Source organism: Narcine bancroftii, chromosome 12 (genome assembly GCF_036971445.1).
Source record: "Narcine bancroftii isolate sNarBan1 chromosome 12, sNarBan1.hap1, whole genome shotgun sequence".
Taxonomy (NCBI): Eukaryota; Metazoa; Chordata; class Chondrichthyes; order Torpediniformes; family Narcinidae; genus Narcine; species Narcine bancroftii.
This window is the reverse complement of record NC_091480.1, coordinates 33,599,416-33,622,605: the sequence shown is the minus strand read 5'-3', so window position 1 is coordinate 33,622,605 and position 23,190 is coordinate 33,599,416. Positions and strand designations below refer to the sequence as shown.

The 23,190-nt window shown below is 42.8% G+C and overlaps 1 protein-coding gene across 3 annotated transcripts in view; it reads right to left on the bottom strand.

Annotated features, from left to right (window-relative positions):
• Window positions 1-23,190, bottom strand: part of LOC138747006 (apolipophorins-like) — a 119,476-nt gene that overhangs the window by 67,018 nt on the left and 29,268 nt on the right. For all 3 annotated transcript variants that reach the window (XM_069905832.1, XM_069905834.1, XM_069905833.1), the window contains exons 5-8: window positions 13,836-14,001; window positions 12,453-12,590; window positions 11,462-11,651; window positions 9,532-9,671 (exon numbers count right to left, since the gene is read on the bottom strand). In XM_069905832.1, coding sequence (XP_069761933.1) covers window positions 9,532-9,671; window positions 11,462-11,651; window positions 12,453-12,590; window positions 13,836-14,001 — 634 coding nt within the window. The remainder of the gene's footprint in view (window positions 1-9,531; window positions 9,672-11,461; window positions 11,652-12,452; window positions 12,591-13,835; window positions 14,002-23,190) is intronic.

Genomic DNA, 23,190 nt, shown 5'->3' with positions numbered 1-23,190 from the left:
AATAATTTGCTTTTACATTCTCCTTTGCAAAATGTATAATCTCACATGTTCCCACTTTATAATCAATCCTACAAAATATCTTACCCACTCACTTAACACGTCCACACACCTTTGCAGGCAGGCTCTTCACAACCTTATCCCAACTTGCTGACCCTCCAACCATCAGCAGATCTACAACAGGATGTGCAGTTTCTCTCCTTCCAAGCCGTTAATATAAATTATTGAGGCCAAAGCGTTAAGCCTTTTGTCGATGGGTTATGGCAACTCACTAGTCGCTGCTTAATAATACAGGAGTCACTGTCGATCCAAAATTCAGTTTTCTGCAAGTTAACTTCTCCCTTGACCTCTTATCCATGTACTTATTTTGTGTGTGAACTCTTATGTAGTACCTTATTCAATACCTTCTAAAAGTCTAAACAGACTGTTTCTTTTCACACATTCCTGTTGGTTACATCCTCAAAAGGCTGAGGCAGATTGGTCAAACTCTATTTCCCTTTCCGAAAACCATCCTAATTCTACTTGACTGTCTTACGCTTTTCTAAATGTCCCTATTACTTCCTTCATAATGGATTCCACCAGTTTCCCACGGGCAGATGTCAGGGTTTTGTTTTCAGCTTTGTGCTTTCTCTCCTCTTTTTCCTGAACGACAGCTGTGATATGCTAAAGCCTCCAGGACCTCTCCAGAATCTAAGCAATTTTTGTGGGATAAAATCTGAACATCAGTCAGCCATTCAGACCCCCTGAGTCTCATTACAGGGATGCTTTATAAGTAAAGATTAAACCCAAATAATTATTTACACCGCATTAATTATTGAGTCTCAGATCGGCATTTACTTCAGGTAAAATAAAAGCAGGATATGCTGCAAATACTCAGCAGGTCCGGCTGCATCTGTGGGAAGAGCAACAAAATTTGCGTTTCAGGTTGTAGATCCTTCACAAGAACTGGGGAGGAGAGGGAAGAGCTTTTCTTTGGTTAGTCTTTTCCATACGTTTGAAAATTCCTATAGATTTAAAGACTATTTGCCTCATACTTAACTTTCTCTGTACATTTAGAATCATTCTTTGTTGGCTTCTAAAAATATTTGATCCACTATTAATCTTTCCAACAGTATTTTTTTAAGTTTTGAAACGATTGCTAATTTTGTGAGACAGAATTAGGGTCTCTCTATCTCTTTGTCTCCTTCTAGAGCAACCTTTTAATTTTCAATTTAGACATACTTCAGCCTACGAGTCCATGCTGCCCAATTAACCCACACCCCTGGTATGCACTTGAGAGGAGTAATGGCCTGTTACCGTGCTGTATGTCTGTAATGGAGAGATCATGGCCGCCACATGGTAGCACTGGCGAGCTCCTATTTGGAGGACACATCACATGCCAATCAAGGCCGGACTCGTTCCAAGCCATCAAGGTGACCCTCGTGAATGGCCCGTTCAAATTACCAGTATTGGGCTCCAGGCAGCCTGTCCTTCACCTAATTGACCCAGGTGAATCAACCGGCCTGACCCCTACCGAGCCCCTGCCCTTGGTTTCGAGCCATTGGTTACAACAGCCAATGGGGCCCAGCCTGCCCCCGAGCGATTGGCCTTCCCATACCTGCTGCACAATTATAAAGGACCATGCTTTCCTTTGCTCTCTCTCTCGACTCCTCGTGGGTATTGTGGGGTGATCAATGATCACTTGCAGACACGAAGCAAGAATCAAAGGCTTTATTGATCCAGACGTGACTCCACATGCTGCTGGCTCACGTCCAAGGAAGGTATAAGGGAGGAGACTAGGGCTCTCGGCCTTTATTAGGGGATCTTATGGCGAGGGGCTACAGGTACAGAAGCCGGGCCTGCCTGTCCAGCCCAGTTCAACCAAATTCACCCTTCCTTTTTTTGAATGAAGTCCAGCGGGGTGATGCAGGGCAATCTTGTAGTCCATACAGTTCAAAAGTTCAGCTGCTCCAGTGGTTTTATTCGGCGTTGAGATCTCCAAAGTACTGCTGGCTGTATTGTTGGTTACAGCGGAATGGTGGCTTGTTCATTCAGCTGGGTGTTGGAGGGCTGAACAGTGTCTGTATCTACCTGGTCCATGGGGTGGGGGGGGGGGGGGGGGAATTTATAACAGCTGTGGGGGGGACATCATTCTGGGGGGAAGGGTGGAGAGAACATTCAGGTGCCCGTGTTGGAGGTAGGATCAATACTTCATCTGTCAGGATGATCCCTGGGGCTGACTGGATGCTGCCCAGGGGTAATCGGGTGCACCTCCTGCGCCAGGGCTCCCGCTCGTGCCAGGTCCTGGATGGATACTGTATTGTTCCATCCATCCAGGTACCTTACCAGCGCATACTTGGGGTTCGCATGCAGGAGGTGCACTTCCTCAACCAGTGGGTCTGCCTTGTGTATTCTAACATGCTTCCGGAGAACCACCGGCCACGGGGTCATCAGCCAGACCAGCAGCGTGGTTCCCATCGCTGACCTCCGAGGGAAGAACAATTTTTCATAGGGCGTCGCGTTAGTTGCCATGCAAAGTAGGGACCTGTTGGCATGAAGTGCTTCTGGAAGGACTTCTTGCCATTGGGATACGGCCATCCCTTTCAACTTGTGGGCCAAAAGGACTGCCTTCCAGATCGTACCATTCTCCTTCTCCACTGCCCTTTCCCACGGAGGTTGTCGCTGCTAGTTCTGCTCATAGCTATGCTCCTGGAAAGGAGGTATTGCCGCAACTCCTCATTCATGAAGGCAGATTGCCGGTCACTATGAACGTATCTGGGGTACCCGAACAGCGTGAATACTGTGCAGAGTGCTTTAATGACCATGGATGCGGTCATGTCAGGGCAGGGGATGGTGAATGGGAAACGTGAGACTCATCCACAATGCTCAGAAGTAAATGTTCCATGCTGAGATATTCAAAGGGGCGAGTGGCCTTGACGAGTTGGGCTCTCTATGCTCTGTAAAACTGCGGCTTGCATTCCGCACAGACCGGGCAATTGAAAGTCAGCTCCCTGACCTCCTCCAGTGAGTACGGGAGGTTGCAGGCCCTCACAAAATGGTAGAGCCTTGTGACCCCAGGGGTGGCAGAGGCTATCATGGAGGACATGGAGGCGATCAACTTGCACCCTGGCACAGGTTTCCCAGGACAGGGCATTGGGCAGCTCAGTGAGCTTGCTCGGCCAGTACAAGTTCTCATAATTGTAGGTGGATGCTCGATTCTCCTCCTCGTGACCTTGTCATTTTGATTTTGCCTCGCTGTTTATTGTTAAAAGCGACGGCTCTCTGGTCCGTCAGCAGGGTGAATGGTCTGCTGGCCAAACAGTGCCTCCAGTGTCTCACGGCCTCCACTGTAGCTTGTGCCTTCTTCTCGACAGTGGAGTTCCTGCATTTGGGGCCTTGGAGGATGCAGGAAAAAAATGCCACTGGTCTGCCTGCTTGGTTCAGTGTGGCAGCCGGAGCGAAGACGGAGGCATCACTTTCCAATTGGAAAGGGACGATTCATCAGTCAGTCAGGGGCCACGAGTCCCAAAATGGTGCTATCCATTCTCCCCACCTGGTGGCTGCTGGCCCGCTGAGTAGGCCTCTGCATTCTTTTGAGCAGTCTCCATCATTTGGGCCGTCTGCTCCATTTCCTGTAGGGACTGATGGCCTTCCTCCAGGAGTCATTCCCATATTTGATGGGAGCGGAATCCAGCAACTAGCCTGTTGCGGATGAGCTCCTCCTGGTAGATCACCGCAGTCCCTTCCCAGCTCCTGCATGGCCATCACAAAATCATCGACCGACTCACCCAGACCCTAGCCAAGGTGGAAGCATGTGTACATCGCATTCCTTGGGGCTCCGTACTGCTGTCGGAGTAGGGCCATTGCCTCTTCACATACAGTGCAGTCGCAAATTAATTGGAATGCTTGGTGGCCCACCACTGCGGAGAGCAGGTCGTACTGATCACCATCAGGTGTGATTTCGTGATACCTCGGGTAGGCCTTCAAACAGTGTAGCCAAGTATAAAACTTTATGGAGGCCTCTGGATCCTTTGAATCGATCTCGACCTTCTCCAGTCAGATTCCCCTGTCCATGCTGCTTTAAAGTTTCTGATCAATAAATTGTGGAGCGATCAATGACCACTCGCAGACACAAAGCATGTAGTCAAAGGTTTTATTGATCAGAAGACCCGGACATGCCTCTACCTGCTGCTGGCTCACGTCCAAGGCAGGTATGAGGGAGGAGATCAGAGCTCTCGGCCTTTATTAGGGGATATTATGGGGAGGGGCTACAGGTAGAGCAGGCGGGCCAGCCTGCCCAGCCCAGTGAGGACATGCCTGGAGTACCATGTTCCACCACAAGTATCAGCTTCTCTATTGGGTTGGGGTGAGTCCCGAGGCCAGTTAGTTAGAGTCATGTCTGTACAGGTCAAGGGGTGGGGGCCCATAGCATTACCTTTATCTGATGGTTTACTGTATGTGTGTTTCTGCCATTCCTGTTTTGTCGGATTTCCCTCATTACCCACAGTGCATATTGATCCCCTTGTGAACTGTGTGTTGGTTAATTTAGCGTTTAGTTTTCATTGTTTCCTCTGTCTCTATCGAGAATAAACTTGTGCTTTGTACCTTGATCTGGGCCTGGTTCTTAACCTGTGGGACCCACATCAACCTTCACTTATAACAATGTCTAAATTCAACATTTGAAGGTTGGCCACCCCTGAACGTAGAGACAATATTTTTCCAATGGCATAGACTTTACAGAGATTTATGAAACATCTCCTGCCAATACATCATTTTGCTCTTTCATCTGTGTCCTCAGTCTGCTCTAGCCATTAAAATTTTATAATGCTAAATATTAATGATACACCATGATAGAAGCTTATTTCGGCCCATAATACTCATGCCATCTAGTTACACCCAATTAACCCGTTGTATCGTGACTGATTGCACTCAGAGACAATTGAGGAGTACCAACACGCTTTTAATAGCTTATAATCAATGGCCGGTAGACACAGTAGTCCTCAGGTGAATCTGAGGTAAGGCAGGAAACCCAGGGTTTATATTGGTGAGGGTGGAGCCAGGGGAGGAGCCAGCCATCAGAACAACACAGACAGTGAATTCCAGTTCACTGCACCTCTCCATCCATTTTGGATGGTGAGAGGAAACTGGAGCACCAAGGGAAACCCATCCAGGTCACAGGAAGAATGCACAATCTCCTTTCAGACAGCACTGGATTTGAACCTGGGTCACTAGCTCAGTAATAACATTGCATTAACTGCGATGCCAACCACCCCTACCTTTATGTTGCCTTTATTCAAGTTAAGAATGCCATTTTTAGACCCAATATTCCTGTTCAGAGTCAGAGCCTGCTCTTCAGCGCTTGACGTCCTGTTTTGCAGAAACTGCCAAAATGTTTGGCCTGGAAGTCAGCCTGAAGAAAACTGAGGTCCTCCATCAGCCAGCTCCCCACCATGACTACCAGCCCCCCCCCACATCTCCATCGGGCACACAAAACTCAAAACGGTCAACCAGTTTACCTATCTCGGCTGCACCATTTCATCGGATGCTAGGATTGACAACGAGATAGACAATAGACTCGCCAAGGCAAATAGCGCCTTTGGAAGACTACACAAAAGAGTCTGGAAAAACAACCAACTGAAAAACCTCACAAAGATAAGCGTATACAGAGCCGTTGTCATACCCACACTCCTGTTCGGCTCCGAATCATGGGTCCTCTACCGGCATCACCTACGGCTCCTAGAACGCTTCCACCAGCGTTGTCTCCGCTCCATCCTCAACATTCATTGGAGCGACTTCATCGCTAACATCGAAGTACTCGAGATGGCAGAGACTGACAGCATCGAATTCACGCTGCTGAAGATCAAACTGCGCTGGGCAGGTCACGTCTTCAGAATGGAGGACCATCGCCTTCCCAAGATCGTTTTATATGGCAAGTTCTTCACTGGCCACCGAGACAGAGGTGCACCAAAGAAGAGGTACAAGGACTGCCTAAAGAAAGCTCTTGGTGCCTGCCACATTGACCACCGCCAGTGGGCTGATCTCGCCTCCAACCGTGCATCTTGGCGCCTCACAGTTCGGCGGGCAGCAACCTCCTTTGAAGAAGACCGCAGAGCCCACCTCACTGACAAAAGACAAAGAAGGAAAAACCCAACACCCAACCCCAACCCACCAATTTTCCCTTGCAACCGCTGCAACCGTGTCTGCCTGTCCCGCATCGGACTTGTCAGCCACAAACGAGCCTGCAGCTGACGTGGACATTACCCCTCCATAAATCTTCGTCCTCGAAGCCAAGCCAAAGAAAAGACATTCCTGTTCTCAAGTCAAATTTGAAATTCCACCATGGAAACAGTCACTCAAAACAGTCCAAGTACAATACGGTGGCCAAATGTTTCCTTGCAGCAAGTCACAAAGCTCAGAGATGACAGCGTTAGATAGCCTATGAATATTTTGTTCCTCACAGGTCGGATATGGTGGCTCCAAAGACTGCATCAAAGAAGGCCATTAGCAAACGATGTATCTGTGCTTCCTGCCCCAACTCTCCAGCCTGCTTTGCATGGATGGTTATTACCAACATGACACCAGCAGAAACAGATTGCTGGCAAAAGCATTACCACTGAGCAACGTCTGGAATGAGCACTGGAGTAAACACTTGCTGCTATTTCCTAAACGTTGTTACAGGCTGCATTTAAACCTGCTTGTGAAATGCAACTCAATCTCTTCAAGGTTCATTGGTATCACTGACAGAATGGGGCATGGAATAGATTTCCAAGTCCACTGAGGTATATCTAATTCCAATCTCTCCCTGTGTAACTCCTCCAATATACACGTTGCCAATCAATTTATTGCAAGTTTTCTCAGGATTCTCTTGATTCACTGCCAACTGGGCCAGAAAGATCAGCATATGTACAGCATATGTACAAATCCCAAAGCTGCAGCAGGTGCGCTCAGGAAATCTCCCAAAAAAAATGCATATTTGTAATAAACACATTTAAATTCCAATGAAATGGCAGAAAGCCAGCAGAAAATCTATTCGCATGCGATCTTGCCTTAAAAGTCAAGCAAAAGAAAATGAAATGCATCCCCATAATATGAAAAGAACTGAATGCCCATCGCATTCCGAGAGACCTCAATGATTTGAAGGTAACTTGCAACATACTTGCCCCATTGTTGGAGTTAACATTTCCACTACTGCAGACTGACATCAAGATCTGTGTCAGTCCACCAGACCTTGCTTATTATTCTTGCGTTTAACCATATAACAATTACAGTACGGAAACAGGTCATCTCGGCCCCTCTAGTCCACACCGATTTAAGAGAACTCCACTAGTTCCACCTACCCACTCCCTGTCCATAACCCTCCAAACCCCTCCTCATCCAACCTTCTCTTAAATGACAAAATTGACCCTGCTGCAACCACCTCTTCCGGAAGGTCATTCCACTCAGCCACCACTCTCTGAATGAAGTTTCCCCTCGTGTTACTTCTAAACTTTTGCCCCCCACCCTTAACCTATGACCCCTCGTTCCAATCTCACCTACCCTCAAGGGGAAGAGCCTATTCACATCCACTCTGTCTACCCCCCTCCTAATTTTATATACCCCCTCAACCTTCAACACTCCAATGAATAAAGACCCCGGTCTACTCTATCTTTCTTTGTATTCTAGATACTGCAATCCCGGCAACATTTTAGTAAATCTCTTCTGCACCCCCTCCACCTTATTGATACCCTTCTTATAATTTGGAGACCAGAACTTCACACCGTATTCCAAATTTGGCCTCACCAATGCCTTGAACAGTCTCAAAATCACCTCCCAGCTGACAATTTTTTCTTTCTGAACTCCTACTGAGAAAATACTGAGCAATTCATAATTACCTCTTCCCATCAGTGGTGGAACCATGACACCCTCATTTTGTAAACTCAACTCCTGACCCTCAAAGAAGGAAAGTTCCTGTATTCTATCTCTACTTCCTTCATCTTAAATTCCTGCATGTTTTGCCACTTAAAGTTAAAAAAAATTTAATCAATGAAGAAAAATCATGAATTAAAATATATCAGAAAAAGGAGGACTAAATTAGTGTGTCCTGGGTCAGTGTCAGTGCTGTGCAATTGCTCTGCAAAAGAAGGTGTAAGAAGCTCCTTGGGCAAGGTGTGGTACCTGTTTAGCCTCCCAGTCAGGGTCACGTGAAGCCGTGGATTGCAGATGGTGGATGGTTTTCAATCAGATTCTACAAATTGAAATTCATGGTTTTGTAAAACTAAAAATGCTGGTCGGATGAATCTGCTGATCAATGGCCAAGTGCGGACACTGTAATTGAAGAAGGCATCGGGAAACCACGTACAATTATGAACTCAACTACGGTCTCAGCTCAAAGATGGAGCCATCAACAAAGAAGAACAGGGGAGGCAACAACTACAATTCGGGGTGGGGGGGGTCAGAGATTGTGACAGATGGAGACGCATGATCACCCACACCAAACAGCAAGGCACCCGAATAAACAAGTTCAAAAATCCCTTCTAATCCACTGGATCTTAGATATTCTCCCCGCCTCCACTACATTCAAAGTTTTTAGAGATCGATTATATATTATGTCCTGTATATTAAATTATCTTACTGCAATTATTTCATACACTTCCTGTTATTTTCCATCCTATTTTCTCACTGCAGTCACACAAAGCATTCTGTTCTCCTGTCAAGTAACGCCCCAGTGATATTATTTTACTCTTCGCATCGACTCCCCGCAGGTTTTCACACTCACTCACGCTCTGGGAGGCAGTTATGGAGGCGAGATTGATCTGCCAACTCACACATCATTGAGATGAGGGAGAAAAGTCATAGGGAGAGCGTGGAAGCTCCACACAGATAATACTGGATGTAAGGCTCGAACCTGGGTCTCTGATGATGTGAGCCAGCATTGCTACTAGCTGCACCACTGTGGGTCCCCAATTAATATTATATTCAAGCTGAATAGGCTAAAGTCAAGCAGAAAGGAGCTAAAGATGAGGGCTACTATTATTTTAAGTACTGAATTATGCAATGACTGCCCAGTGTCATCTCATTGCTCATTGAATAATTCAATTTAATGTCAACATAAAATCAATGCTAATTTTTTTTTAATTTAAAGGGACGTGACAAAAGGGCCAAAGTGTAGCTCCGTTTCAGAATGTGCACAAATCCACAGGACTAAATGGTGGCTTTTTCCACTGTCAATAAACATGAAGCACAACACTCTTATAGAAATCCTCAGCATCTGGAAACATCTTAAACACCTCTTGGGAGGTTTCAGAATCCTGTAACCATTTTAGAACCTTGTGCTTTTCATAACCATTACTTTATTTATTCCTGACCTGTTCTTACTATCTTCTTCAGCCTTTCCTACCATGTGGGGCCCTGATTTTTTTTTCTCTCTCAACCAAGTTTTGCAAATGAACTTACAAGGAAATGACACAGAGCCTTAAAAGAATCTATAATTGTGAGATTTAGTCTTTGTGAACAAAGAATGTAAAGCATGCTATTAGTATAATAAATCCATTTGCAATGAAGTCAAAGGTGGCTTACCTCCAAGGTCATGCCTTTGGCTAAACAGAGTTGTCTCACTCTCTCTGCTACTCCTTCTGCACTTGCAAATTGTGTTTTTTGCCCTTGTTCGTTTTCTCTCTCAAACCGTAAAGTCCTGTGGCGGAACGACTGCAGGTCCACTGCCAAGAAACAAGCATTTATTGAATGCCAGATAGAGAAACTATAGCTCATGAATCAGTGACAAATTCCGCATTTCCACAGCAACGTCTGTACCTTATGCAGAAAAGGCAAAGAATTTCTAATCAGTGTAGTATCTTTCACAAATGGAAGATGGCCCAAATATTTTACAACAACAGATTAATTAAAAAAGTTATTATATGGGAAAGGGGGCATTCAATTTGCCCTCTATCAATAATAGTGAAAAAGATCACTTGTTTCTGTGGTACCATTTGAGGGAAAGCATTATCCACAGGATTATTTCCACCCACCCACCTAATGTCTCCTACAAAATTCCCCCATCTGACAGTGCTGTGCTCTCTCATTAGTAGACCAGAGTTCCAGCTTCGATATGGTGTGCTAATATGTGAAGTAATATTTGTTTGTAAATTCTTACATCTCCTGCAAATATTACTTCTACTCAAAGAATCATTTTTCTGTATAACTGCTAAACAATCTCCTTTTCCCTCCAAGACAAACGTCTTCTCGCCTCCAACTAACTTGAACTTGTTTCTCACCCATTTTCCCTCAGGTTTGCTGTGAAATCTTCACCATTTGAGTTCAATTTCCTGCTTTGACTCTGTTCCCTCTGAACTCCTGGTTGCCAAACTCTTTGTTTATGCCAGCCAACAGTATAACTTGCTAACTCTATGCAATGAGCCTGGCAACCAGTCCCCCTTATCCAATATCTGGTCAACTCCACAGTTTAAGAGAATCATTTTATAAAATAACAAAAGATGGGGAGTTGTGTCTTGAAAGCAATTTTAGAAGGTACTGCATTTAGTTTTTTTTTAGATCTATAGCACAGTAACAGACCATTTCAGCCCTCGAGCCAATTATACCCAATTGACCTACCACCCCCAGTATATTTTGAATGGTGGGAGGAAACCAGCGCCCCTGGGGAAAACCCACGTAGACACGGGGAGAACATACAAACTCCTGAGAGACAGTGCGGGAATCACTTGCCTTGCCACACCATTTATTTCGGGTCAAGGCATAAGCTCACCCAATTATATTAAATGGACCACATTGACCAAGAGATATGTTTCCACTCTTTCTCTTGCAACATACCAGGACATCGTTTCACACATGGAATCTATGCCAGCTCTCCAAGCGATTCCATCAATTGTATTCCCCTTCTTAACATTCTGTCAATTCTTGTACCACTGAGCTGCATTAAGTAGCCAGTTACCCTACCAGCCCATTTGGCAATGTTGGAGAAAATGTGCGAGAGCAAGATGAAGCCCAAGGTGCTGGGGCTATGCAGTAGCAGTACGAACTGTAGCACCGCTCTAGCACCTGAGGATGGAAAACCAGTAAGGTTCCAGGTCTCTCATGTCGGTAGATAGTGAGCCCTGATCTGTACTTGAGAGTTCATGCATTTTGGGAAAAAAAATCCACTGGGATCATAGCGGAAATCAATAGCAGAGCATAATCATTTTTAATTCAAAAGCAGCAGATGGAACCATCCAAAAGCAGTCATAATGCAGTAATTCACTGACCAATTTTCTTTTAAGCTATGCTGCGTTAAATATTTGTTTTTCTAAAATAAAACCTCCAATTACTCAGGCTACAAACATTTTTTTACAAGCCAGCTTACTCAAACAAAGCTTGGTGCTTCAGTACAAACTGTCAGTAAAAATGGTAACCATTTAATTCAGTGTGCATAGACCAGTGCAACACAGCTCTATCTTGGATAGAGCTTATCTCAGGAGAAAATGTGTTGAAGATTGCATTAGCATTTATGACTCACCTCTGGGCATGGATGTAATTTCTTCCTTCTTCAGAAGTTTTAGTGTTGTGAAGGTCTCGGTCTTTGCACCTTTTCCTACTTTGGAGAAAGGCCGAAAGACATTTGACTCACTACAGGTGGTTACTTCTATGATACCATCTTTATAGCTCTGAACACATTCCAGCTGGGAGTCCAGGATTGGCTGGTGGTTCTAAAGGAGAACAATGCCCACAAATGAAATTGTTATTTTAATTTCTTTTAGTCTCCAGTCAGTACCATTCCTTTCAGAATAATAATTTCTCCTTTTAGCAGAGTCTGATTACGAGGCAATTTAAGGTGCCAGATCTTAGTCAAGGAGCAGAAATAGGCTATTCAGCCCATCGAGTCTGCCCTGCCATTTAATCATGAGATGATTCACTTTCCCACTCAGACCCACTGCTCATTTTCTCCCCATAACCTTTGATGCCCTGGCTAATCAAGAACCTTTCAATCTCTGTTTTAAATACTCCCATACAACCACCTGTGGCAACAAATTCCACAGATTTACATCATTATTTTTTCTAGTGTTTTGATTATAACTTGAAGACTGGAAGGTGATCTAACACATTTATATGTATTACATTATTTCAAGTAGATTTCCCCTACATCTTGGGATCATCAACAGAACTATATGCAAGTACAATTTTCTGTTTGTATTCATTATTTTTTAATGATTTTATACACACATATACACACATATAAAGGTCCCCTTTCAAGTCCTGGAATAGCAAGCTTCTGTCACATATTGAAAGTTTGCTTCTGCCCAAGTTACTCATCCAACATAGGGTGGAACAATGAGAACTGAGGGCCTTCAGTGAATGCACATCTTTAGGAACAACCTTGGACTAAGATCTCAGACTGTGCAAATCATACAAACATACGTAGCACCAAGCAACAATTCCCACTCAAAGATTTCATTTCTATGCGAGTTTTCTCCCCATATAGTAGATGGTAATAAACCTCTCATGCTTACTGCAGCATCGGGTAGAAACACTGATTGTAGTGACGTAACTGCCGTTCCACGGAGGGAACAACGGTTCAGGTCTTTAGACTTCACAAGAAGAGAGCCTTGCACCTTGTATGTGGATGGACAATTTCCCAAAACATCAACCTGCGCAAAACATTAAATATAATCAGACAGATGCATCAGATGGAATGGACTTTATATTTTCTGGCATGATGACCATATATAACCGTTTACAGCACGAAAACAGGCCATGTCGGCCCTTCAAGTCCGTTCCGGTTCACTTGAACAACTCCACTAGCTCCTCCGCAAACTCATGAGGAATTAGAGGCTTTCTTCATGATGCCATTGGTGTGTTGGTTCCAGGAAAGATCTTCCTGAGGCTAATTCCTATCATTCTCGTCTAACCTACCAATGGAAACAAATTTCCTGTCTTTATAAAATTATGAAAGGGATAGATAATATATTTCTATAAGATCCCTCTCGTTCTTCTAAATTCCAATGCCTATCGTCCCAGATGACTCAATCATTCCTCACAGGCACCCCTTCATTTCCGGAATCGACCAGGTGAAATTAATTTAAAAAGTCATCACGTTATTTATTATGTAGCTCCGCAAAGCTTGCGGGTAATATATAGCACCCTCTAGTTCATTTGTAGAACTCATTTCCTGAAACACTTCACTGCTCATTGAGACCCATCCCTCAATCAAAATTTCACCCTTCCCTCTTATTTAGCTTCTTTTCTCACTCTACATCAGTTTCCCCAACTGGCATCCATAAAGCAACAGTAAAGATATTTTGATGAGATTAAGACACAAATATTGTTGCTCTTCTTGATCAGTAACGTGCAACTCCTGTAGATTAAGGCCTCTGGCAGCAAACAAGACTTTCCTATCCCTAATCCCCAAATCAATTTAAGTTTGATTTATGTTTTCCCACACTCTCTGAAATCCCAAAGCAATTAAATCATTTTGAAGAGAGGTAACTTTGAAATGTCGGAAATCTGACATTCACCACCAGCAAAGTTATCTTGTGTAAAGACCTTTAAATGTTAACCAAGACAGCAGGAGAAGCCTTACACTCTTTTTCTACAACAGTGTGATCTTTTTGTTCCAGACAGACAGATTATTTTTAATTTTTCACCCTTGACTTTATGCTCAAGTTACTGGAATGAATCTGACTCAGATATTAGTTGCAACACCTAAATTTGTCTAGGTCGTAATGACAAGCCAAAGGAGCTTGTCAATGAAAGACTTGATCACCGAACATGGAACCTTTCAAGGCATCATTATTTTCACAGTTTAATCAGACACAACCTTCATATTATATCATTGAATTTCAATGCGGCTTCCCAAGTCTCAGGCCTTAAGAAATTAGATTAAAGGCTCTGACCTCCTCGACAGTTTCCTTTTGATTTACTGTGTACGAATCTTGGAAAACACTGAGGATGCCTCGTTTAATGTTCAAGGACCAAGTCTCCTCGTCTTCTGCAGGACAGATCTCAGGAATGATCCCATCTTGGAAAGAAAAATGAAGTGGATGTTTCTCCAGGGCAGCTCTACAAAAAACAATGAAAATTGTTACTTTTCTTCTCTGTACAGCAATGTGTGCTTCCATAAGAAATTCCTTAAAACTATGCAAAATGTCATTCAGGGTATAAATTTTTGCTAATTAACTTACTTTCTTTCATTGTGGGTGCTCCAAGGCTCCCCTGCCCACAGGTGTGTGTGTGTTTTTTTAAAAAACTTTGCTCTCAGCTGTTCAAGTCAATCACAGAATTCCACTCTGGAACTTTACCCGTGTTCGCAACACAACAGTCTACGCAAGGAAACCTACTACCCTCAACTCCACATGACTCAACCATGCAAACAAAATTATATTCAACTTGATTGCCATTGTGCCAAATAAAATACAAAGCCAATAAACTACACTTAGCATCCAACCAGAAGTTAAAAATATAATGCTGTATATAAATAACTATGTGCTAATAAAAACAAGTGCATTCAGCAAGCAAACAAGTATAAAAGTACTGACAGTACAATGTGAGTGCAGTACCACTCAGTGCTGTGATTTAAGGTTCAGCAGGTTCACAGTCTCGGTGGGGGGGGGGGGGGGGAGCTCATCTTAAGCCTGCTGGTTTGAGAGCAGAGGCTCCTGTAGCATCTACCAGAAGGAAGAAGAGTCCATAGATAGGGTGAGATGCATCCTAGATGATGCTCTTTGCCCTTCCCAGACAGCATTCCTGATAGATGCTCTCATTGGTGGTAATCCATTGGGTAGTTTTCACCACTCGCTGAAGTGTTTTCTTTTGTGCAAGCACATTCAGGACAAGAATAAACTCCAGAGGATTGTTAACTCGGCCTGTGACATTACAGGCACCGAATTTCATTCCATCGAGGACATCAACATGAGGTAGAGCCTTAAAAAAGTAGCCCCTATCCTTAAAGCCCTCTTCCCTCTGCTACCATCAGGAGCCTAAAGACGAGCACTCAGCGGCACAAGGACAGCTTCATCCTCACTGCCATCAGATTCCTGAATGATCAATGAATCAAAGACACGGCCTGGCTTTTCGTGCACTACTTTTTAAATTATTTATAGTAATGTTGATTATAATATGAAGGTTTGCTCCACAACGCTGCCACAAAATATGACAATAAATGACAACAAATTCTAATTCTGACTAACAGCTAGGCCAGACAATGATGCTGCTTCCAACTTCATCCACGTCCAATAGGTCATCCTCGTGGATCTGCTCAACCAGGAGGTAAATGAAAAAGTTCACATCTACTAGAATAATACAGTCTCATTGACTGCACATACCCGTTCCAATCAGGGCCCACTACACGTGACATCAGCTCCCGTCGAGATGCATTTCTCTAGAAGATCTCATACAGGCAAAAGATCATACTCACAAGTTCAGGCAAGTCCTGAACTCCTGGTTGCTCTAGGCAAATAAAATGATCCCAAGAATCCTGCTGCTTTCACACTTGGCTCCTTGCACATCACATGTGCAAATAATTAGCTCCCTTACTGATCTACAGAAAAATGGCATAGGTTCAATACAGCGAGCCATTTTGACAAGTGCTAGACAATTTCTCACACTTGATAGTCTGCCAAATGGTATGTGCAGCAGGGAGTTGTGCAACAGGGGATTCATACAATTATCCTGCCTTTCATACAGAGTGAGGGCAAAGAATACGTCCAATAAATGTGCTGTATTCTCCATCATTATGATTCAAAATAAAAATCAAATTTGTTGGAGATACACTGGAAAGAAAAACGGTGTTGACATTTCAGATTGTCGAAGGACCAGCGACGTGAAGATGAGCATTTCTCTCTCCATAGAAGTCATCTCCCAACTGAGTATTTTCATCAACATTCATTCTGATTTTAGATTTCCAGAATCCTTTTTATTTTTGCTCTATTGTTGGGTAAATTGGTGCTCTACATCAAAGGAAGGTGATTTGAAACTCCATGTAAATAAAGTAACTAGATCCCAATTTCACTGTTTTTATGACATCCAAGAATTCCTGATTTTTTTTTTGTTCTTTATGCAGCGAGAAACTGAGGAAAGATGCTTAATAGTTGCCCCAATCAGAATAAATAAATCATAAAAGTTAACTTTGGGAACCCTGCAGGGTGGAACAATCACACGGAGTGCGTCAACAGGAGCCAATGGTTGAGGAAATTCTTGAAAAGCAGAAAATGTTGATGTCAATCCAAATAACATTCATTTCAAAAGCATTTGCAAGTGCAATCAAACAATCCAGTGGTTCTCAACCTTTTTCTTTCCACTCACATACCACTTTAAGAATTCCCTACGCCATAGGTGCTCTGTGATTAGTAAGGGATTGCTTGAGGTGGCATGTGAGTGGAAAGAAAAAGGTTGAGAACCACTGCTGCCACTCAGTTGAGGTGACTGTCATTTTCTACTTTTAAACTTAAGCAAATAACAATGTCACTTAAATCGGTGTGGACTAGAAGGGCCGATATGGCCTGTTTCCGTACTGTAATTGTTTATGGTTAAATGTTATTTTCATACTGATTCACCATTCGGTTTAAAATGTGAACTTTTAGCGTAACGTGGGAGGCAGTAAGTGACAATTTACGATGCTCCTGATTTGTTCCTCCTTTGAGAAAGCAGGCTTCCAACTCACTATTTCTTGCTTTACGCCATTACCCACGGGCTGCTGAATTTATGAGGTTCGAGTCAGCATTTGGCCCTTCACCACTAGACAGTTGTGAAGCATGCAAAGGTTTCACTTTGATGGAAAGCAGCATGGTCTCTGCAGCCACTGGCCTATCACACCATAACTTCAATAAATCTGCAATTGATCTTCATTTCCATGCTTGGGCAATGTTACCTCTTTCCACAATGGAAATGACACCCTGCAGCAGGTTTGCACTCCTTCTGTCATTTTTGTAGAACTATTTCAAATAGCAAAGAATGAGATGCTCACTGCTTATTGTTCTCCCACCATTCCCCCCCCCCCCCACCTCTTCAGACTTGGTTTCACACTTTAACTGAATGTAAAAGATAATTATAAATAGTGCCATGGGGCAATGTAAAAGGGTCATGGGAAATCGCCCAGCTTAGATATCTGCTCTCCACAAGGATATCTGAACACCAGGCCAATATATTTTGTGACAATTGTTTAATATTGGAAGCTCATCACACAATCTCTTGTTATGTTGGTCTGAACATCTAGTTAAAGAGTGCCCTTCACAGAAGTGTGTTTCTATGTGAATATCATGCACCACTATGGGGGAAGAATCCAGTTCCTGTTACTACAATCCTTAAAAAAATGTATTGTTTAGAAGAGAATACAGTCTTATTGATAATCTGCTGTGCTTCCTCAGTAAGCACAAATTAATGGTCTCCAAAATATTTGTGGATAAAACTGCCAAGTGTCCACCCAATTTATATATTCTCCGCCTACTAAGCAGACACTTTAAAATTATAAACAAACAGTAGTCCAAATCTGGGACATGTTCGTCCATAACCTGCTGTCAGGATTATTGCCAATCATTTAAAAAAAAGCAAATTTAAAAACTCTCACTCCAAATCATTTCAAGCAGTGTCCTTGCACCAGCCTTGCTCCCTGCTAGTGCAATCAATATCATGCACCTCTGACTTTGTGGACAAAACGAGGAATTCTACCTTAGTCTAACGGGAATCTGCAGGTGATGCTGGGAAGAGTGCCTGTGGTGAACCCCTGCTGGGTGTAACACCCTTGGGATTTCAAAAATGCATCCTGTGGAGTCACTAAAACAAGTCCCACACACACAAAAAAGAGAAAGCCGTCTTAAAGTTGAATAGATCAGACCTGAATACTTAGTTGGAATTGTTGAATGATAAATATTTAACATTTGAAGTTTCCTATGATGCCAAGACCAAGTGTGTCATGAGGAATTTATTTTGATTAAACACTGTGAATGGTTAAAATCTAGAATTCAGTGCCTGGAAAATAATGGAAGTAGCTCCTTTCATGCCATTCAAAAGGGTACTGGACGCATGCATTGAAAAACCTGCAAGGTTCTGATGAAAGGATGGGGTAGTTGAACTTGCTGGGTTGCTTCTAAAGAGAGCTGGCATGGACCCAATGGGCAGAATGGCCTCCATCCATGTGGTAATCTCTCTGCAATTCTGTGAAAACTTTCCAAGATCATTCAGATAAAATTTATGAAAACAAATAATCTCTAAACCTGAAACACTTCAAAACTCCTTGAAAATTTCTTTACATTAGACCACTGGAGATTTTGAAACATCATGGCATGATTTAATTTTTTTAATATAATGCAATACCCTGACATGATGAGTGTTTCCAGCATTTTCTATTTTTAATTTAGAAGAAAACCCTGTGCTTCTGCAAACCTAGCACAGAACTGTGAGATGGTTCTTGGGCTCTGGATTGGAATACAGTTTTAGGATCTCATTGGATCCATGACATCATCCTCTGGATTTCCAAATCTAAACGGAGAAATTCCCAAACTATGGGGATTAAAACTGGAAAGTCTGAACACACTGTGACTGTAGTGCAATAGACAAAAGTCCTGTAGAACCTGTATCCCTTTGGTTCCTTTAGACATTGTGTGACCTACCAAGGTTCTCTAGCACTTTTGGGTTTTGAATCCCAAACTCCTCTCAATTTTCCAAAAGATTTGTAGCATTTTTTCCTCCAACAGGATTCAATCCATTAATCTGCACTGTAGAAAACCTACAATTCACCAACACCATTTTCTCTCTATAATGTGAATTTATTTAATCAATTGGCTTGCAATTAACTTCTGGCTGCCCTGTTTTCCTCGAAATATTGCCATAACTAGCATATTAATTAAACATGCCTGAAATGTTTATTTTCCATATAATTATTTCAAAATTGAATTTGGGAATGATTAAATATATGTGAGTTAGGTATGTCACTTTTTTGGTTCGTTGGAGGTTGTCCTATTCATGCAAAGGAGGTAATTTAGCATTGCTGGTGGCGGACTTCCAACTACAGTCAAACAATTAGGAAGTCATATTAGATGTGTAAACCATATGGTGCAAAATAACCTGAAAAAAATCAACATTAGCCTGTTTACCACTTCATTTTGTGGCCATTTATACAATAGCGCACAGCCAATTGTGTTAGCCAAAGAACAAGACCAAGATGGGAAGGAAATACAAGGAAGTGAACAAATTAATGAAAAAGGTTAAAGAGTAAAGTTTTACTTTTTCGAACAGCACTGGGTAAAGAAGGACAGCAGTACCAATCTTCAAGTTCACAGCTCTGGTAATGATTCAGTTAACATTCATGAAGCTGGTTACTGAGGTAATACTGTGTAATATGCACTTTGTTCACTCAACAGACAATAGCTGAGGGGCTCCATTGAGTGGCATCAATGTAGATGCAAATTGGACACAACAGTTGCAGGAATGAGAGAAGCAGACACATTCAGCCCAAACGTGAATGACAGACATACTCGCTTAGTGCAAAGAATGGAAACTCCTGGACATAGGCTTTGTTACAGATTTTCCAATGTTCTATGGCATTTCCAAGAATATCTATGAAACTTCACTGAAATACAAAGTGGGGAAATAGATCACATAAACTAGGAGTACTTCTGGAGTTACTTTAACAATGTTAGCTCTGATATAGGGACATGCTGGACTAATAAAACAATCTCATTTTAATCTTCTCTAAGATATGCCAATCATTATAAAGGCAGAGACTTCAACTTGTCAAATAATTGTTCTGACTGTTAGTGTTTTGCTGTTTGTTGCGACCCATTTTTCATTGATTTAGTTGGTTATTTTCATTTCAATAGTGATTAGTGACTGTTCTATGACATCATCTGAGAAACTGTCTAGGAAAAGTTTCCATGCCTGACAGCGTGTGGGAACTGAACTAAAATCAGAGGAATTTGCATAATTTGTGGAGGGGTTTTTCAGTCCCCTTGTCCTTATAACTATGTATTTTCATTTATCTCCATTGCAGCAAGCTCTGAGCCATTCTACGCCATTGAGCATCAGGGGAATATTAAATAGAGTAAGTTTGAAGACAGGATTCTTTATTTAAATGAGTAAAGAGAATAGCTGGTTGTGCCATTTTTTACCCCTCTCTCTCAATTTATCACACTTTTGATCGAAACACATTGACACTGATTTCTGCTGTATCTTCAACTGAAGGTTTTGACCCAAAATGAAAATTCTTATAAAATGCTACATACTCATTGCTGAAAAGAAAAACTTTCAAACTGAATTCAGGCTTTCACCACTGAACCTTTCATAATCCTTTTTTTTTTTAAATACACAGCTCCAGCTGGCCAAAAGGGCATTTTTAATGTTGAAGCTGTGTTGCAATTAAACTTGGAATGACACTGGAAATGATGGATTAGTTACACGCTGGATCTTTCCAGCTGCAACTCACAGGAACAGAATGCACAAGCATCTCATAGAAGCTGAGATCCATCCAATTCTAATGCATATGAGAGAGCATGGTGTGGAAGTTTGATTATATAAAGCTGTATAGATGACACTGAGGAGGAAGGAACTCTTTGGCATGCAGGTGGTCTGGTCAGTAGGGCAGAAAAATGCTACTTGATCCAGAGAAGTGCAGGGTAGTGTATTTGTAGAGCTGTACCGGGTGGGCTTGGAAATATAAAATCAGTGGCAGAATGGTGAGTGGTGGGGAGTAACTAAGTGGCATTAGATCCTTAAAGAATAGCAGCACTGGTCAATAATTTGGATAAAAATGCATAGAGGATGGACTTCCTTTGGTAGTTCTGGCACAGAATACAAGACCAGGGAGGTTATGCTATCATTATACAGGACACCAGTTAAAGCAGAGTTTGAACACTGCAGAGGAAAGGTAAGGGCAGGTTCCTTCAAATTTTTTCCTATTTAATCGACAGTGGGAATGGCAGCCGGGACAGACACATGCCCCTCTTGCAGAATGTGGATAGACTGGAAAGCCAAAATATCCCTAATTACTTAATCTGCGAGATGCATCCAACAGCAGCTCCTCATAAACCATGTTAGGGAACTAGAGCTGGAGTTTGATGAACTCTGGACCAGTTGGGAGGCTGAGGGGGTGATAGACTGGAGTTATAGGGTATCACACCCAGTAGGCAGGAGGAAAGTAGCTGGGTGACAAGAGAGGGAAAGGGAACAGGCAATCAGTGCAGGGTACCCCTGTGGCCATACCCCTCAGCAACAATACTGGATACTGATGAGGGGAATGACCTATCTGGGGGGCAGCCAGACCAATAGCACTGTGGTCAGCTCTGAGCCTCAAAAGGGAAGGCAATAGTCAGGCAAAGCGATAGTCATAGGGGACTCAATAGTCGGAGGGACAGGTAGGAGATTCTGCAGCTGCAAAAGAGACTCAAGGAATAGTGTGTTGCCTCCCAGGTCCAGGTTTTCATTGAGTAGGATTAAAATTTTTTTTTTTAGACCTACAGCATGGGAACAGGCTCTTTCAGCCCTCAAGCCCAAGCTGCCCAATTACACCCAATTGGCCTACAACCCTGCAAAATATTCGTAAAGGTGAGAATGAGCAGCCAGAAGTCGTGGTACATATTGGTACCAATGATAGAAAGAGGAGTGGGTAGAGGTCCTGCAAAGTAAGTTTAGGGAGTTAGGAAAGAAGCTTAAAGACAGGACCTCCAATGTGGTCATCTCTGGAATACTCTTTGTGCCACGAGTCAAGTTAAGTTCAGAGCAGGAAGGTAGTGGAGACAAATGAGTGGGTGAAGAGATGATGCAGGGGGGCAAGTTCTTGGATCATTTGAACCTTTTCTAAGGAAGGGGTGACCTATTCAAGTGAGATGGGTTGCACCTGAACTCAAGGGGAATCAATATTCTGGCAGGGAGGTTTACTAATCCTGTTGGGGTGGGGGGGGGTATTTAAACTATATTCGCTGGTGGTGGGGGGGGGGGGAGGGAGGTTGGGAATCAAAGTGAAGAGGCAGAGGTAGAGAGAACTGGTAGGGAGTTTGTGTGGAAGGGCAGGCAGATAGGGCAAAATTGCATCCATTGGGATGAGTTGCAATGTAGCAGGGGCACAGAGTAAAAAAAATGCAACAAATACAGGGCTAAAGTGTTTGTATTTAAATGCATGCATCATAAGAAATTGAGTAGTACAGCTGCAGATTGGCAGGAATGATGTTGTGGTCATCACAAGTCATGGCTAAAGGAGGAATTTCATTGGGAGGTGAACGTCCAAGTATACAGTGTATTGGAAGGATAAGGCCAAGTACACAGAGAGGGCGGTGTGGCTCTGTTATTAAAGAATAATATTAAATCATTAGAAAGAACTGACATCAGATCAGAAGGTAATAGAATCAAATGTGGTTTGAGTTTAGAAATGGCAAGGATAAAAAGACACTGTTGGCAGTTATATAAAGACCTCCAAACAGTAGCCAGGATGTGGACAACAAATTACAACAGCAATGTCAAAAGGGCAATGTTATGATAATCATGGGGTTTTTAAACATGCATTGGGAAAACCAGGTTCGGATTGCATTTCAAGAGAGATAATTTGTATAAACCCTATGAGATGACTTTTAGGGCAATTTGTTAATGAACCTGCTGGGGAAAATCAGCCATACTAGATTGGGTGTTGTGTAATGCACCAGAGGTGATTAGAGAGCTTGGAGTTCAATTTGAGATTTAACAAGGAGAAACTAAAGTCAAATGTGTCATGACTTCAGTGGAGTAAATGGAATTACAGTGGAATGAGAGAGGAACTGGCCAAAGTAGATTGGAAGGGGGTACTAATAGGGAGGGCAGCAGAGAAGCAAAGAATGGAGTTTCTGCAAGAATAGAGGAAGGTGCAGATTAAATACAGATCAAAAAGAGGAAATAATCCAATGGAAAAATATCACAACTGTGGCTGACAAGGGACAATAAAGCCAATGTAAAAGTGAGAGGGCATACAAGGAAGCAAAAAGTAGTGGGAAGATAGAGGATTGGGAATTTTGTAAAAACTTGCTGAAGGCCCCTAAAATCTTAAGAAGGGAAAAGATGGAGTATGAAAGTAGGCTAGCAAATAATAGAAAAGAGGATACAAAAAGCTTCTTCAAGTATAAGAAAAGAAAGGTTAGAGTAGATATAGGACCACTAGAAAATGACACTGGAGAAATAATAATGGGAGACGAGGATATGGCAGAGGAAGAACTGAAGAAATAATAATGGGAGATGAGGAGATGGCAGAGGAGTAAAGGGAATCACAGTGGCATGGGTGAGGAACTCCCCAAAGTA